The sequence below is a fragment of the Gracilinanus agilis genome, chromosome 1 (genome assembly GCF_016433145.1).
Source record: "Gracilinanus agilis isolate LMUSP501 chromosome 1, AgileGrace, whole genome shotgun sequence".
Lineage (NCBI taxonomy): Eukaryota > Metazoa > Chordata > Mammalia > Didelphimorphia > Didelphidae > Gracilinanus > Gracilinanus agilis.
Window position 1 is genome coordinate 61,233,569 of NC_058130.1, and position 14,930 is coordinate 61,248,498.

The window sequence follows — 14,930 nt, forward strand, 5'->3', positions numbered from 1 at the left end:
TGGTGTCATATATCATATTGCCAGGCCCTGAATGCCAGGCTAAGGAGTTTGAATTTTACTTAATAGGTAACAGGGAGTCTCTAAAGATCATTGATTAGGGAGGAATGACTAGATATACTCAGAAGAAAGGTTTGTCTAGCAGGGGGCAAGACTGTAGAAGTTAGAAGGCAGGTTAGAAAGCCCTAAACCCAGAGCTTTCCCAAAAGAGCCATCTCTAGGAACCCAGAACCCAGGACTGATTCATGCATTTTCTTCCCATCCTGCAGCTGTGGAAAGAGTCCCAGAAACTTTGAGATTAGAAATGGTTTTTTTTTCCCTGGATCTTCTACTTTCCAACTAATTTATCCTTAGCAAGTCACTTACATTCTCTGTGCTTCTTCCTTAAAATGGGAATATTTGCACCCTTTATCTCCAAGAATATTACAAAGGTCATATGGGTTAACAGTCAAATGATGTTTCGTATATGTTATGGTCCTAAAGAAACTCAGGTGCCTGCCTTGTGCTTCTAGACCTCTCTTATGAAATTTGGAGTCAGCGGGCTTGGGTCTGCTACTTGGTACCTGTGTAACCCAGGGTTGTTAACTTTCTTGGGTTACAGGTTCTACATCAGTAGAATAAGAATGTTGTTCTCACTAGCTTCTAGTCCCCAGTCACTGATCCTTATCCAGTTCTTTTTCCAGGGACTCTTTTGCCTGGAGTTCAGATCTCTGCTGTCCCCTGGGATTATTGACTTGAAGTATAAAGTCCAAACTCCCTGTTCTGGACTGGCATCACAGGACAGGTCTAGTCTTATCTCTCACAGCCCTTGATTATGGGGGCCCTTTGTCCCTTCTGGGCTTTTTTCTTCTCTCTATTCTAACTCATACAATATTCCTTCTTGCCTCTAAGGCAACTCAGGACTATACCAAAGGATACACATAAAGGCTAGCAAATTCCAAAAATGCTTAAAAAAAATACAGGTTGGGCTAGATTTGTAGAATTGTAGAAATTAGACGTGGTAGAAACATTAGAAATGATCTAATCCAACCCCTTGTTTTAGAGATGAGAAAACTGAGACCTAAAGAAGTAAAGATGACCTCTCCAAGATGACACAACTTTGTAGAGGAGTAGCATTTCCATCTGGGCATTGAGGGATGAATTAGCTTTGGTTGAGGGAGAAGGAGGAAGGGACGTACAATAGAGAGAGTGGGTCTGGGAGATATAACATCCTCCTAGTCCCCTGATGTAAAAAAAAAAACAAAGTTAAGATTTTTCTCCATGAAAAAGAGTATCTTTGAAGGTCTCCAAATTTGAGATAGGAATTTAAACACTATTTTATAAAACATTTTGTCAATGCCTACTCATTAAAAAAAGATTTAAATGGTTGATTTTCTTTGAAAAAGTAATAAATATTAGTAAGTGAACTATAACTGTGTTACTCAAGGTTAGGCAAAAATTGAGGTAGATTTGTATCTTTCCTGCTTCCCTGTTGTCTCTCTCCTCTCTCTCTCTCATCTCTTTTTTTAATGTTTTAATTAAATAATGTGTTTTCCCCCCGCTTACATGTAAATACAATTTTTGGTGACACTTATGAGTACCACATTCTTTCCTCCCTCCCCTCCTCTGGGTTTGAGATGTTAAGTTTTTCATTATTAGTTATCCATGTGCTATGAGACAAAACAGATTTCCATATTCATCATGTTATGGAAGACACACACACACAACTACTAAGAAAATAAAGTGAAAAACGAACCACATACAGACTGCATCATTCCTTTCTCTGGAGGTGGAGAGCATTTTTTCATTGTAAGCCCTTTGGGATTGTTTTGGATCGTTGTATTGCCGAAAATAGCTAAATATTTCACAGTTCAGTGTACATTGTCTCTGGTGCTGTGTACAATGTTCTCCTGGTTCTGCTCACTTCATTATGCATCAGTTCATGTAGGTCTTTTCCAGGTGTTTCTAAAATCCTTCTGCTCATCATTTCTTATAGCACGATAATATTCCATCACAACCATATACCACAACTTGTTCAGCCATTTCCCAATTGGTGGACATCCTCTTCGTTTCCAACTCTTTACCACCACAAAAAGAACTGCTACAAATATTTTTCTATCACTCTCTCCTTTTCACTCTGTATACTAAAGAGGCATTGGATCATTGATCTCTAGCTGAGAGGAACCTCAGAAAAGAATCCCCATTCGAGCTGGGCTTCTTGTGCTTCTCAGCTTTTAGGCCATCTCAGAACCTTGCCCCAGTCTCATCAATTTATTTCAGCACTCATTGGTTAAGGGCCTGTTATGGGGAGAAACACCATGCCTGGGAATGCAAAAATAAATACATACAAATCCTCCCTGGAACGAGCTTACAATCTCCAGATATACCACATTGACTTGGATTGGTATTGACATGGTATGGCATGAGAGGGGCAAAGGAAAAGTCCAAAGCACTCTAGGGCAAATCTGAAAAGAGAGAAGCCACTTTGGGGTGGAGGGCTTAGAGAAAGCTTCCTAGAGAAGGATGTAATTGAGCTGAACCTGAAAGAAAAGGGCTTTCTATGGGAATGAGGAGAGGAGGATCTCAGAGGAAGAAGCCAAGATGTTCCCAAAACCGTAGCCTAGAGAGAAGACATATCTAGGAAAGAGACCTGTCTCCAAGTATTCGAAGGGATGTCCTGTGGTCCTAGAAGGCAGAGTCAGAGCAAAGATAATAAGCAGTGGAAAGAACACTGGCTCTGAGGTCAGAATATCTGATTTTCAAATCTTATCTCTGATGTGATCTATGTGATCTTGGGCAAGTCACTTAACTACCAGGGCCTCGGTTTTATCATCTATAAAATGAGGTAGGATTCTACTAGATGGCCTCTTAGGTGCCTTCCCAGCCTTTATCTTTGGTACTGAGTTTTAGACACATTTAGACATGACACAAGGCAAAAATTGCTAATAATTTGAGTTTTCCCAATGTGGAATGGGCTGCCTTGGAAAGTGTGGATTCCCTTTTTTGGGATTATTCATCAAGTATTCTTTTTTGGGGTGTGGAGTTGGACCTTCAAAACTGATTTCAGACATGGATGGGGAGAGGGGAGAGAATGGCCCGGGGAGGAGACCACGGGATGAGATCCAGGAATGGCTACATCTAGTTTGGCTGGAATGCATGCAGAGTGACTCCTCGGTCCTGGCCAGGCCATCTGCAGATTCCATTAAGTTCCCCCTGCTCCTGGTATACAGCCCTCCCCAATGGCTTTGGCTCTCCTTTCCTGCTGTAACTTCTTGCCAAAAAGCCACTCCTATGCCAGTCCCACCTGGACCAGTTCTGTGGTGGTCCTAAATGTGTGTCACAGGTACAGCAATGCCAAGAACAGGCTAAGTGGCCCCCCAACCCATCTCCATCTCCGTCCACCAGTGAGACCTTCCTTATACTGTCCAGAGTTTTGCTTGAGCAATACCACAAACAGCTCTGTACTTTGGGTCATCCTTTATTTTGGACCTTCTTTGCTAAACACATTATATGAAGAAACTCCCAGCTTCAAGGGTAGCTAAGTGGCTCGGTGGATTGAGAGCCAGATTGTGTGGCCTCAGATACTTCCTAGCTGTGTGACCCTGGCCAAGTCACTTAACCCCCATTGCCTATCCTTTACTGTTCTTCTGCCTTTGAACCAATACACAGCATTGATTCTAAAATGGAAGGTAAGGGTTAGAAAAGAAAAGAAAATCAGAGATTCAGAGATTTAGAGTTGGAATAGGATCTTAAAGGTTTTTGAATCCCACCCCCTCATTTCACAAATGGGAAACTGAAGCTGAAAGGAGTCGAGACTTGCCTAGTGGGGATAGGTAGGTGGCTCAGTGCATAAAGAGCCAAACCTGGGGACAAGAGATCCTGGGTTCAAGTCTGCCCTCAGACACTGCCTAGCTGTATGACCCAGGCAAGTCACTTTTAAATCCCATTCCCTAGTCCTTACCATTCTTCTGTCTTAGAACTAGTTCAGAGTATTGATTCTAAGAAGAAAGTTTAGAAGCTGGGTTCTTCTAGGCCTAATATTCGTGATTTTGGTTCCTTTCCAACTCTGATATTCTGTGTTCTAAGTCCCTCCCAGCCCCAACATTCTCTGCTCGAAGGTCCCTTCTAAATCTGACATTCTTTGTCCCAACATCCCTTCCAGCTCTGAAACTCTGCTCTAAAGTCCCTCCTAGCGCTGACATTCTCTCTTCTGAGGTTGTTTCCAGCTGTGACCATTCTCTGCCCTTGGCTTCCATCCAGCTTTGTAGAAGGCTTTTCTTCTGGGTGCTTCTTGGTCTTGGAGAAAAGAGGTCTCCTTCTGCCATCTTGAAGCAAGGTCGTGGCCACTAAGCATTTCCAAATGTTTCTCTGTTCCGTAATTGCCCCGAGCAGAGCCTGCAGTTCACAGAAGCACTGCTTTAGCCCCCTTGTTTGATGAATGTTTGCGAATTGAGTAAGCCTTCCCCGCTGGATTCTGCGCTTGCTGGTTTCTCTTTCATGAAGGCTCGTATTTCACCCTGTTCACGTGTATATTCTAGGCTGTGGTCTTGCTTGGGGGACCATTTTTTCTTCTTGCCATCTTGTCCCCCAGTAAATTATATATTCACTGTATTCTAGGCCTGACGTTTCAGCTAAATAGCAAGGAGGAGCGACCAGCTGGGTTATTTAAGTGGCACATACAGAATGATGCCCCCCTCTGCGAGGGAGGGGACCCCCGGGATAATAGGCTACTGCACAGGGTTAGGATTATAGCTTTAGAAGCAGAAGGACCTTTGTGGCTCCTCGTCCAGTTCCTTCATGATACAGATCCAGAAACTAAATGGGGAAGCATCTCGCCCAAGGTCACCCAGGTGGGAAGGAACACAGCCATGGGATTCAGACCATCATCCTTGGATTCCAAGTCCTGGGCTTAAGCCACTCCACTCCAACATCTCCAATTAATCCTGGCCCCATCGAGATGGTGGCATTTGTTTTGGTTTTCCTTTGCTTGGTAGAACATCCATCTTTCTTCCTGATTTTCTTTCATGGTCGCTGTAAATTCTCCATCTTCCACCAAACGTCATCATTGTATTTTAGAAGCATCTGTAGAATGTGAGAATTGGAAAAGACCTCAGGGGCTGTCTATCTTTACGGACTTCTGTCTGACACCTAATCTAAAATGGAAGGTAAGGGTTAGAAAAGAAAAGAAAATCAGAGATTCAGAGATTTAGAGTTGGAATAGGATCTTAAAGGTTTTCCTCTGCCTTAGAATTGATACTTGTATTAATTCTAAGAAAGATGGAAAAGGTTAAAAAAAAAAGATTTTACCCATGTCCTCTCCCTGGAGAGCCAATTCTCTCTCCGCTTACCTACTCAGATCATCCAAGGCATTTCCTCATTTAGTATCTCATTTGGGCCTCAGACCAAGAAATGAGAAGGCAGACTAGAGCTGGTCCTGGGATCCATCCTTCTTGGCTCTCCAGCCAGGGTTCCTTCTCTCCTAGCAGGCCTCCCTGATAGGGCAGTCAGGGCACATCATGGCGATTCTGAAGAGCTGGAGTTTAAACTAGAGTTGAGGCAATAAAGAGACTCACTGATGAATCCAAACGGATCAGACTGAGTAGACCATGAGTCTACTTGACAGGAGCCAGTAGCCTAACATGGCAGCCCCCAAAGCTGCTGGGTTTTAAGCCTCATTAATAGAAACACAATTTGCAGACCAAGGGCAGCCACAGTCCCATTAGACAGTGCTCCAAACAGTCCACATCTGGAGTTCTGTGCCTGCTTCTGGGACCCTTCACATCTTATTTTCTTTTCCAGGTGCTTTTTCCTTTTAAAATTGTTATGGAAATATGGATATAGGTCTTGACCAATGACACATGTAAAACCCAGCAGAATTGCATGTTGATTATGGGAGGGGGTGGGAGGAGGGGAGGGAAAGAACATGAATCATGGAACCATGGAAAAATGTTCTTAATCAATAAAATAAAATTTAAAAAATTTATTGACAAAAGAAATTGTTATTGATGCCCTTTATTCTTTATACTAGTCATCTCCCCATAATTCCAAAACCCTCCCTTCTAACCAACTTTTTTGGCTAGGACTAGTCCTTCTACCCTATTATGTCTCCTAGCATAAGGCTAGGCACATCATTGCTATTCATTAAATAGGTATAAAATGAAGAATTGGACGTGGTACTCGGTGGAATAGATCCTTCCCTTCTTCTTTCCAGGTAGAAGGAAGAGTGTCTAGGATATCAAGATGGAGAAAGATGGCCTCTGTCTTGGGATCCTTTCCCTCTGGGTCCTGTGGTACAACCTCATTTTGAGCCATACTCCATTATCAGTGTTGCGCAATACTCCAGGATGGAAAGTGGTCTAGCTAGGGTTGAGATCTGAGTTTGAATCACAGCTCTACCAGGCACCAGGTGCCTTTAGACAAGGCATATCCTGATCCTGGTTCTGACTGTTACCTCCTTTGTAAAATGAAAGATTTGACCAGGAAGATCACTAGGGCCCCTTCTATATCTCTAGCCTCTAACTCTCTGGGTTCTCAAACTTCTCTCAGCTCCAATAGCCCGTGTTCCAAAGTCCCTCCTAGGGACTTACGGGAAAGAACACTATCCACATCCAGAGAAAGAACTGTGGGAGTAGAAACATAGAAGAAAAACAACTGCTTGATCACATGGGTTTCTGGGGATAGGATTGGGGATGTAGACATTACACCAGTGATTCCCAAAGTGGGCACCACCACCCCCTGGTGGGTGCTGCAGGCATCCAGGGAGGCGGTGATGGCCACAGGGGCATTTATCTTTCTATTAATTGCTATTAAAATTTTTAAAAAATTAATTTCCAGGGGGCTAAGTAATATTTTTTCTGGAAAGGGGGCAGTAGGCCAAAAAAGTTTGGGAACCCCTGCTCTAAATGATCACCCCAGTGCAAATATCAATAATATGGAATAGGTTTTGATCAATGACACATGTAAAACCCAGTGGAATTTCATGTCAGCTATGGGAGGGGGTGGGGGAAAGGGAGGGAAAGAACGTGAATCTTGTAACTGTGGGAAAATATTTTAAATTAATTAATTAAATGAAGTTTTCCAAATCTAAAAATATAAAGGAGACAAAGTCCCTCTTAGCTCTAAAAGCCTAGGTGATCAGCCCTGTTCTAGATCTAATATTTTAGATCTTGAGATCCTTCCCAGCTCTTAGAGTCCAAATGCAAGAATCCCTCCCGGCTCTTATATTATAAGCGCTAAGACCCTTCCCCTTTCCAACATCCTGGGTGCTCAGATCCCTCCCAGTTCTAGAAGTTTGTTATAAGACTCCTTTCAGCCCCGGCGTGCTAGGTTTCGACATTTGTGGAAACCAAGGGAAGATCAGAAGATTTCTTTGAGTAATGGATTTTCAGGGGGTAGTTTCAAGGCATCATAGCTCGATGCAGCCGTGTAGGTTTAGAGCCACCAAGCAGCCATTCGAGCCACGGTTCTTTCTTCCCTGACAGTGCTGGACAAACACAAATGTCGTTCATCTTTGCTTCTTCTTTTCCAAGACTCTGGGCAGGTACCAGGCCACCCCTCCCACTTCTGTGACGGCCCAGATGTCTATACGTTGCTTTTCTCGTCGTCTCCCCGAAAGGGAAAGCCTGTCAATAAGCATCTCAGAGAGTTTGGGGGGAGAGTATTTTTAGATGTACCCAGGCTGTCCTCCTCCCTCATCCTTGCCTCCTTTCATCCTACCACTCAGCCTTTGCCATGCTCTGACTGCAAAGAAATCATGAGATTATTGTGTGTGTTTTGTTTTTTTTTAAAGAATTGGTCTATGGGTTCCAAGACAGAAGAGCAGTAAGGGTGAGGCTATGAGGGTTAAGTGACTCACCCAAGGTCACTCAGCAAGGAAGTATCTGAGACTAGAATCGAAACCAGGACACCCCCCCTCTCTAAAGCTGGCTCTCAAGCCATCGAGCTACCTAGCTGGCCAGGGAATCCTTGATTCTTAGACTGTTTAATCCAGCCCTGTCCTGTTACAGGTGGGGAGACTGAGGCCCAGAGAGAGGAAGGGCAGATCCAGAGGGGGCCCTCCTAGAATCCCTCCGTGGGCAGGGAGAAGGAGAGTGCTGAAGGCACACCAGCTGTTTTACGTTTTGGCTCAGGAGGCAGCGTCCCGGGCAGACCCACACTGGTTCAGATGAGTCTTTCTGTTCACAAAGGAACCTCCTGCTCCCCCACAGGAGACAGTAACGTTCTGTTGTCTGGGAATTCCTGGCAGGAGAATCAGAACTGGGCTCTGCTGTCAGAGGAGAGGCAGGTCCTTCCGACCTGCCTCCACAAACCCCCGCAGCCGCCACAGGCTTCAGGAAGCTCGGAGAGGGCCGGGCAGCCGAGCGGCATGGTCTGGGCCCGAGCCACGGCGGGCCGCCAACATCCCTGACGCAGGAGTCTGGCGACTTCTCTGGGCTTTTGTCTCCTCTGGGGAGCTCCTCTGGGGAGCTCCTCCACGTGGCTTTCAAGGACCACAGACTATCCGAGCTGGGTGTCGGAGGTGGGAGAGCCCTCCTAGGACAACTAGCCCGACTCCTTCATTTTACAGATAAAGAAACTGAGGCTGAGAGGGAGTCAAGCGGCCTGCCCTTTCGGGGCAGAGCAGGGAGGAGAGCCAGGCTGCTCCCTACAAAACCTTCTCTTCTTCTGGCACTTGTTGGCCCTTCTCCTTGATCTCTTTCAGGCTATTCACTTTGAAAACAGGGGCAAAGAAATGTCTGTTTAATTCAAACCCCTGCTAATGAGTAGCCTGCTTTAGAGCAATCCTTTCATGGCTTTGAATGCTATGGTCATTCCTAGTCCATCTTTGTCCCCCTGCTGCTGGGTAAGTGGGACTCTGGGCTCATCCCAACCAGCCATCCTCGCCCTGCGTTTTCTAACTTCCGTGCTTTTGCCTGAGCTGTGACTCTCCTTCTGGCCTGGCCTCATCCCTCAGTTCCAGGTCGATCACACCCAGAAATCCTTGCCTGAACACCTCCTCCCAGGACACCAAATACCTTCATTCTCTTTTTTTTTTTGGTTCTAAATAACCCTCAGCTTCAGAATGTTAACCTACCATTTCAGGAGTGTGAGTCTCCTTTCTCCAGTGAGGTTAAACATTCCTCAAAGGGGCAGCTGGGTAGCCCAGTGGATAGAGCATCAGGCCTGGAGTGGGGAGGACCTGGGTTCAAATGTGGCCTCAGATACTTCTTAGCTGTGTGATCCTGAGCAAGTCACTCTATCCCAGTTGCCTTAACCCTTACCTCTCTTCTGCCTTAGAATTCTTATAAGACAGAAATGTTAGAGATAGGAGGTCCTAGGTTCAAATCTGGCCTCAGACACTTCCCAGCTGTGTGACCCTGGGCAAGTCACTTGACCCCCATTGCCTAACCTTACCACTCTTCCACCAAGGAGCCAATACACAGTATTGACTCTAAGATGGAAGGTAAAGGTTTAAAAAAAAAAAAAGACAGAAATGTACAAATGGAGATTTTGAATTTTTGGACTTCATCCCCCAGAAGTCCCTTAGTATTTCCCAAAATTCCTTTTAATCTCTCCACCAAATATTTGGTATTTGGTTACGTTTGTATAAGTTCTGAGGTATTTGGTTACATTTGTATAAGTTCTGAGGCTCCGCCTCACTCTTCCTCTCTTCTCTCATGACCGGGCTGGGTTAGCACCTTTTTAGATAGCTTTTTTTACTTTAGTTGTTATTAATAAACTTTTAAAAAATATAGTGCTTAGTTCTTGTATATTAATTTTTAATCTTCACAGAAAGTAAGGATTTAAAAATTAAAAACATTCCTCAAAGGCAGGGACTGGAGTATTTTTTGGTTCCCCTGCTCCCCTCAGGCATCTGGTATAAGGATCAATATACAGAAAGTGCTCAATAAATGCTTTTTGAGTGAAAGTGGGGAAGAATGAAAATTACAGAGATCAATGAAAAGGATTTATTAAATTCTTACCCAGTGCTAAGTACTAGGGAGCACTACAACAGGCAAGACAGTCCTTGCCCTCAAGAAGCTTACCTTCAAAGAGGGGAAGGCAGAATATAAAGGGAGATAGAGGGAAAACAGAGTTAGGAGATGGGAAGGTACCATTATAGGGCTTGGATTGGAAATATCTGCTAAGTACGTAGTGGGTGGAGCCAGACTAGGTAGCTTGAGTTCTGAGAAGAAAAAAGGATGGAGTTTAGGTGACCCGGCTTAGTGATGACCAGAAAATATGATAAAGGTTATAATAAACTTGGTTCTCCCTTTTGGGTAGGAGAGTCCTATTTGGCAATAAAATCATATGATTTCTCTGGATGGAAGAAGACCTTGAATGCCACAATGAAGAGTCTTCAGAGAAGATCATAGGATTTAGAACTAGGTAGAAACTTAGAGATCACATCTAGTCCAACCTTGTCATTTTCCAGTTGAGGAAACTGAGGCCATAAAGGGAAGTAACTTCCCAAAGCCTATCAGGTAGTAGATAGCAGGGATTGGTTTCAAATCCACCTTTCCTCCAATGTTAAGTCTTGTGCTTTTTTCACTTCACTATGATGACTCTTCAAATCACAGGAGTAGAAGGAATGTGTGTTCTTTCTTTACCCCACCCTCTTCCCCTTTTTTTTTCTCCTTCCTTCAGCCCATGACTTCCCCTTAGAGTCTTCTCTCTTGTCCTCTCCTCACCCCCAGCCTTCTCATGCTCATACACATGTTGTTGTTGTTGTTGTTGTTATTCAGTGGTTTTTCGGTTGTGTCTGATTTGTTGTGACCCCATTTGGGGTTTTCTTGGCAAGGGTACTAGAGTGGTTTGCCAGTTCCTTCTCTATACACATATGGAAGTTTTAATAAATGACTAAGAAATTAATCCATAGGGTAATGGGAAAAACAACAACAACAATAATGGTGCCCAATGTAGGATGGAACGTCAGAGGCCATCCCCATCATGTTATAGATAGCCAATGGTGCACGGGTAGTTAGTGACAAAGCTGAAATTCAAACCCAGCATCTCTGACCCCAAACCCAATGGATCTTCTTTTCCATGCGATTCCCCTTCATCTCTAAAGCATTTTCCACCCCCTCCCATTTCACTTGATCTTCCCAAATGCTGTAAAATAGTCAGGACAGGGAGTATGATACCCATTTTATGTATAAAGAAACTGAGGCTCAGTTTGATGAGAGAGAACTTGTCCAAAGTGACACAGCTAATGAGTGGTGGAGGCAGGTAGTGGAATTCAGGGCTCCTAACTCCCAGGCTAGTTCTCTGTCCACCACATCACACATTACCACACCCTCTCCCTGACCAAGCCAGTGTCTCCTCTCCTTATCTTCTCCAACCTCAGGGAACTCTGCATGGGTCAGTAAACATTTCCTGCCCCTGGTTTGTGTTTTTTTTTTAATGCCTCCTCCATCCACCCCAACTCCCCCTTAACCTGAACCACATCCCCGCTGAGGAACCAGTTCTCTGTTCCAGCCTGGATATTGTGTTTGTTTTAGGAGAAACACATAGACACTTGTCTCCTCGGCCTCTGTTTGGATGGCAGCTTGCCCTGCCCAGAAACCACACGCTGCCAGCCTGTCCCCAGATGGAAGGTAGAAGCAGCAGAAAGAAGGAAGAGGGCTGCTCTTTATGGGCAGAGCCTGGAGCCCAGAGAATGGAAATATGGATGCAAATAGAATGCTTTGGGATTTGAGGAGACTTCTTGGGGACATCACTGGACTTTAGGATGGAGAGAAAACAGAGAGATCATCTAATCCAGCCTTTCTGTTTTGTGGATTCTCTCCCCCAAGGGAAATATAAGCTCCCTGGGAGTAGGAAATGTTTCATTTCTGTCTTGGTATATCTTCCATCCAGGACTGGTCTTGTTAGCTCAGCACAAGCTATGTGCTGTATGTGTATGGGGAGAGAGAGACAGAGACAGCAACACAAAGAGAGAGAGAGAGAGAGACAGAGAGATAGAGACAGAGAGAGAGAGAGAGAGAGAGAGACAGAGAGATAGAGACAGAGAGAGAGAGATGGGAGCACAGAGAGACACAAGAAGGGAGAGGAGAAGAAGAAGGAGATGGAAAAGGAGAAGGGAAAATGATGGAGGACAGGAAGGGGAAGGAAAGGAGCATCTAACAAGTGCTCTAGAGACAGAGGACCTAGGTTTGAATCCTGTCTTTGGTAAATAATATCCACAAGACCTCCCTGGATTTTAGTTTCCTCATCTGTAAAAATAAAAGGGTTGGAGATAGCATCTGAAGTCCTTTCTAGCTATAGAGCTATACTCCTATAGGTATAAAGTAAATAATTAATAAATTCTTGTTGCGTTGAATTGAATATGGACAAAAGACCCAAAGCGTAATTTAACCAAGGTCTCTCAGCAAATGATAACTAGAACTCATACTTCTGACAGTATTCTTTGCACTATGCCATAGAGAGATGTTAGGGGGAAAAGTATGTGATGGTAAGCAATTGCACATGGAGAGAATGGTGTAGGAATGCAATGGAAAATATTGAGCAAGTCCCATTATCTCTCTGGGCCTCCTCTTTCCTCATCTGGAAAATGGACAAAATCGCTAATCTCTAGAGGCTCTTCCAGCTCTTAATCCACAGAGCCCTGGGATTAGATCAGGTGTCCATTGTACTGTGCCTTCTCACTCTTCCCAGTCGTGCCCAGGTGCCCTGGAGTCCCAGCCCCATCATCAAGGGAAGTCATGATGCAGTGCTCCCTGCCTCTTCAAAAACCTTACAAAACTCTCTTTCTCTGCTTTTCCTCTCTCCTTCAGACCTTTCCCAGCTCTCTCACCTTTCCCTCCTCCCCTTTCTCTCTTCATTTTTCAAGTGTTCTCTACCATTCGTCAAAGCCACTTGAGTCTCTACCTTATCCTACAGCTAGTCTGCTTCTTGGCTTGCAGAGTATCATAGATTTGGGCTGGGAGGGACATCAAAGATCATCTAAGCCAAGATTAAATGGCCTGGCCGAGGTCGTATAGGTATCAGAATTGGGATAGTATCAGAGATGAGATTTGAACTCAGATCTTCTGACTCCAGAGCATTTCCACTGTACCAAGATGACTCAGAAAAAGAACCATCTGCATCCTGGGAGGATGTTTGAAACCTTTGGGTTTTGTGACACTCCAGGGAGAGGGGGGAAGCCAAGGGGGAAATGGGAAAAGCAAAGTCAAGCCATTCCACATTTGGCCCTCCGACCCCTTTGCCCTAGGGGGAATCACCTCATTGTGCTGTCTGGACATTGGGCCCTCCAGAAGACAGGTCTGTATTTGGCATCAGCTCTGTCCCTTCTCTTGGGCCAGGAGAAAATGATTTACTCCCCAGAGTTTGGCTGGCTATACAATGATTGGACGGAGTGGGGCCAGGGCTGGGGGATGTCTGTTGCTGTCCTCCTCTCGAGTCCATGGCTGAGAGCAGGTCTGCATTTCTTCCTTGATAGCCTTCTGTTGGTAGATTTCCACCTCAAGAGGAGATGGCCAACAAAGTCAGTCTGGAAAAATCACTCATTCCCTGGAAAGCCAGTATTCTAGCCAAGGAATACCGCATGCCGGACAGTTCTGCAGCTCAGTGGTGCCTGTCCTGGACAGGACTCTCCTGGCTCACTGAATGTGGGGGCTGGAAGGGACCCTTGACGAGCAGCTCTTATTTTACAGAGAGGGAAACTGAGCTCACTCTGTGGAAGTGACTTCACCAAAGTCGCTCATTGAGCCAGGAGGAGAAACCAGTTTTTCTGACTCCCCCTTCAGTTATTTTTTCTCTATAGCACGACCGACTCCAAAAAAAACCCCAGGCAGCTTCTTTTTTCCTTTCCAAGTCCTGAAATACATTTGGAATGAATAAGAATAATCGTAACATCCTTAAATATTTCTAGCACTTTACATGTTCCAAAACAGTCACATATATAGAGCAGAACTAATCTTCTGTAGTAATAATAATAATAAAAACTCACATTTTCAAATATTTGGAGGATTTAAAGTACTTGCCTCACAGTAGGCCCATTAGAGAGGCATAGTGCTAGTTAATGTTGATGTAGCACTTTAAGGTTTACAAAGGAATTTAGCTTTCTCCTTATCTGTTGGTAGTGTTAAGGAGTGGTGCCTCTGGCCCAGGATGGGATTTCTGGGCAGTTCTCCAGTGCTGGAAGGTTTAAAAATCAATTTTTTTTAAAAATTGAGGTAAAACTAGTTTGGTTTGCCTTTACAATCCCTGTGACACCCTTGGGCCTTGGGTGCGATCCCCAAGGATATATTCTCTTCCCTACCTTGGAACTATTCTTTCTGCCTCCTCTCAGTTCCTCATATTCCAGCTGGCCTTCCTTTGTAGCTTCCTCCCAGCCCTTATCCTAGAGCCTCTTCTGCTCAAAGTGGATGCCTGAGACAGAGAGAATAATAACTACATTTTCAGAATTTTGGTGTGTGTGTGCGTGTGTGCATGCGTGTGTGTGTGTGCGCGCGTGTGTGCGTGCGTGTGTGTGTGTGTGTGTGTGTGTGTGTGTGTGTGTGTGTGTGTAGACCCTGGGCTGGAGAAGGAAATGGCAGACTAGCTCTATGACCCTAGTCAAGTCATTTAACCTTTTTTGCCTCAGTTTCCTCATCTATAAAATGAGCTGGGAAAGGAAATGGCAAATCATTCCAGCATCTTTTCCAAGAAAACCCTAATGGGGTCAAAAAGAGTTAGATGTGACTGAAAATAAATAATCTCTCTCTCTCTCTCTCTCTCTCTCTCTCTCTCTCTCTCTCTCTCTCTCTNGAAAATAAATTCTCTCTCTCTCTCTCTCTCTCTCTCTCTCTCTCTCTCTCTCTCTCTATCTATCTATCTATCTCTCTCTCCCCCCGTCTCTCTTTTGTCTGTCTCTCCTCTTTCTTTTTTTCTGTCTTTCTCATACTCTCTGTCTCTCCTCTCTCCATCTCTGCCTCTCTCTCTCTTTGTCTTTCTCTCTCTCTCCCTCCCTCTCTCTGTGTCTCTGTCTCTCC

General features: G+C 44.6%; 1 protein-coding gene across 1 annotated transcript in view; it reads left to right on the forward strand.

Annotated features, from left to right (window-relative positions):
• The first annotated feature begins 3,045 nt into the window (after nt 1–3,045).
• The window catches only part of CHST13 (carbohydrate sulfotransferase 13), a 26,940-nt gene continuing 15,055 nt past the window's right edge, over nt 3,046–14,930 (forward strand). The window contains exons 1-4 of the mRNA XM_044676155.1: nt 3,046–3,198; nt 3,260–3,380; nt 8,222–8,494; nt 11,457–11,552. Coding sequence (XP_044532090.1) covers nt 3,046–3,198; nt 3,260–3,380; nt 8,222–8,494; nt 11,457–11,552 — 643 coding nt within the window. The remainder of the gene's footprint in view (nt 3,199–3,259; nt 3,381–8,221; nt 8,495–11,456; nt 11,553–14,930) is intronic.